This window comes from Vombatus ursinus, unplaced genomic scaffold (genome assembly GCF_900497805.2).
Source record: "Vombatus ursinus unplaced genomic scaffold, bare-nosed wombat genome assembly UNPS02014798.1, whole genome shotgun sequence".
Taxonomy (NCBI): Eukaryota; Metazoa; Chordata; class Mammalia; order Diprotodontia; family Vombatidae; genus Vombatus; species Vombatus ursinus.
In genome coordinates this window covers 56,492,899-56,495,786 of record NW_020954576.1, presented here as the reverse complement: position 1 = coordinate 56,495,786, position 2,888 = coordinate 56,492,899, and the positions used below count along the sequence as shown (strand labels likewise).

At 50.9% G+C, this 2,888-nt stretch overlaps 1 protein-coding gene across 1 annotated transcript; it reads right to left on the bottom strand.

Annotated features, from left to right (window-relative positions):
* Positions 1-527: 527 nt before the first annotated feature.
* LOC114049981 (protein S100-A6-like) lies at positions 528-2,631 on the bottom strand. Its single transcript, XM_027871476.1, has 3 exons — positions 2,520-2,631; positions 1,367-1,528; positions 528-782 (listed from the first exon to the last, which is right to left on the bottom strand). Exons 2-3 carry the CDS (start codon positions 1,502-1,504, stop codon positions 645-647), a joined length of 276 nt encoding a protein of 91 aa, XP_027727277.1. The 5' UTR covers positions 1,505-1,528; positions 2,520-2,631; the 3' UTR covers positions 528-644.
* Between the last annotated feature and the right edge of the window lie 257 nt (positions 2,632-2,888).

The following is a 2,888-nucleotide window of genomic DNA, read 5'->3' as shown; positions in this document are numbered from 1 at the left end:
TAAATTCTCCAGTCCCAGGAAGTCTTCCATGATTAAACCTGTCCCACTCAGATGACTCTTAGAAGGAAGCTTGATACAATCAGCTTGCCTTGGTGACATGTTGCCCTGAAAAATTTAAGTCTGTGCAGATTGCCCAGTTAAACCACAAGCTCCCAGGAAGCAGGGACTTCTCCTTCCCCCAGGGTCCCCTTCTCCCTGGTGGGGCTACATTGCAGTAGTGACCCACTCTGGGGAGCTCTTCTAACAGTATAGAAGCCAAGAAGAGTGGATAGAATTCAAAAGGGGGGAGGGGACAGTTAACTGATACAGTGGATAGAACATCAGCCCTGGGGTCAGTCAAGAGTTCAAATCTGGCCTCAGATACTTACTAGTTATGTGATCCTGAGCAAGTCACTTAACCCCATTTACTCATAAAAAAAAAAAAGAAAGAAAGAAAAAGAAGAAAAGGAAAGAGTTCAGAGTTAAGGGTAAAGAGCCTAAACAAACTGCAGCCAAGTCAGGAATCAAGAATCATAAAGAGACCAATACACAGTTCCAGACTTTATTTAATATACAAAACCCCCACCATGTACCCATTGCTGTGGCAGGTCAGCTAGGGACTGCAGGGGGAGCACCCTCCACCCGCTTCCCTCTCTGCAGCCTATTTACTCTCCCTTCAGTAGTTCATTGTAGAGCAAGGCCAAGGCTCCCAGGAAGGAGATAAACTCCTGGAAGTTGACTTCCTGGTCTTTGTCCTGGTCCAGACCGTCCATCAGTGCTGCAATGTCTGCATCTTCTATTTTCTAATATGGCAGAGTGGGAAATCCAAACTCTATTAAAGGGACCTCCTTTTTCCCTCCTAGGGGTTTCCCCTCCCTCTGTTGGCCTCCTTCCACTACTACCCCCAACCTCACAGCCTTCTCCTAAACAGGGGGCACTGTTGCTGGTTGCTTTAACCTGCTCTCTCTCATCTGAAACATTCTCCATTCCACCCATTTCTTTTTTTTTTAAATCTCAGTCTCTTTCTTTTGCTTTGTCCCCTATCCCACTACTTCGTAATTAAGGAAATAAAGGACAGGAATGTCAGATTTAGGCATATCTGGAATGACTGAGAGCAATGGTTCTGATAGGAATTGTCCATCACTTTCAATTCTCCAGGACCTACTCTCCCATCCTCCATCCCCTTCCTCCCTCCCCCCTTGCAGGAACCAGGTGAGGACAAGGGGTAATTGGCTCCCCACCCCACCTCCACTCAGCCCCACCCCACCCTAAATGGGTTCCAGAAGGAGCAAAGACTGGGTGGGGCAGAGGCAGGGCCTACTCAGAAAGGAAAAGGGGAGCAAAGAAAAGCAAGGCCTGACCATCGAGTAAGGGGTGAGATACTAACAGATCCAAGGCAGAGTTCATTCTGGATCAATTCCTTCAATTCCTTCTTGCTCAAAGTGTTCTTGTCACCCTCCCTGCCTGAATATTTGTGGAAGATGCCGATAAGAGTACAAATAGCTTCATCCAGCAAGGACGCCATAGCTGCCAGGTAGACCTGAGGGAGCTGGGAACCAGAAAGAAAGAGAGGAATGGGTGGGGGAGGGAGAAGGAACCAAAGAATTGTTGTTCACAGGGCCCCAGGCCAAGGGGATGGGCCTTTCTCTTTCAGTCACCAGACACCAACCACAATCCTGGATTTAAACTCTGTGAGAAGATGAGAAGTCCAAAGGGCTGGGCACAGCCTAGGTAAGTGGGATTTTTAGCAGTCTCAATCAGATTGGGTGGACAGGGAGAAGAGAGTCCCAGGCAACAGGCTGAGCTACTCCTTCATCCTTAGTAAATGGGGGCATGGATTTGACCACAGGGCCAGGTTCTGGGAAGCTAGGTGAGTCCAAGAGAAGAGAAAAAGGAGTCAGACCAAGGAACTTCCAAATTCACAGCCAGTTCACACACTCCTAGATTGTTAAAGGTCTAAGGGATTTTTCCCTTAGAGGTTTCCTTTAGAGAGCATCAGGTACAATTCTCACATTTTACAGACTGAGAAACTGCAGTGACTCCTCCAAGGTCACACAATTAACTTGTGGCAGAGTGAGGTGTCACACCCAGGTCTCCTGATTCCCAAGTGCCGTTTTTCTTCCTCTACCACTACATTGCAGTCATGATCCCACCCACACAGTCACACTGCCGAACACACTCATCACCCAGCAAGACACACCCTTACACAGAGCCAGAAAATTACACTCCGGGATCTACCTTAAGAATGCCCTGTGAGTGTCAGTGAGTGTCAGGAGCCACTCTAGCCCATCCCAACACCTGGCACCCTATCCCCTACTCCTTCCACTCCCCTGAGGCATCAATAGGCAGGGCAGGGATCCCCAAAGAGATGTGACCCCACAACCCGGGAGCTCTCAGCAGCCACTGGAGTACAAAGCTAGGGTGGGGAAGAAATCCACAGTGACCACCCAGGAGGAGAATGAGAGGCCAGGGCAGGGAGAGATCAGGGCATCAACAAAGAGCGGGCTGGGCAGAGTCCCGATGGGAGAGAAAGAACTCACCGAAGGCAGAAGAAAAGCAGAGGCGAAAAGTGGGCGCCTAGGGATGGGATGGGTCACTGTCCAGCCACTCTTATAGTCTGAGTCCCTTGCCGCGGGGCCCCTACCCCCACCCCTTCTGACCCACGGGCGGGCCCTCCGAGGTCCCACCTTCCCCACGCCCCGTCATACTAGTGGAGGGGGAGAGGCCCTCTCCACCACACCACACCCCAGGCCGGGCCTTCGCCTGCCTTCGTAACTATGCTCTTCGCTCCCCTGCCTGCGCCTCCTACCCTAGCATTTCGGGCGCATTCTAGTTCGCACTGTCCTGGGGCAGAAAAGTGGGCTGCACCCAAGAGATCCAGACTGAGCTGGAAGAGCAGAGCTCTCGAG

What these genes read in the sequence shown, in the direction of transcription:
- LOC114049981 (XM_027871476.1), bottom strand. Translation starts at nt 1,504, where the DNA reads ATGGCGTCCTTGCTGGATGAAGCTATTTGTACTCTTATCGGCATCTTC. An exon ending in ATGAACTCTGCCTTGGATCT is followed by an intron (nt 783 to 1,366) that starts GTTAGTATCTCA and finishes CTGCCATATTAG; the next exon opens with AAAATAGAAGATGCAGACAT.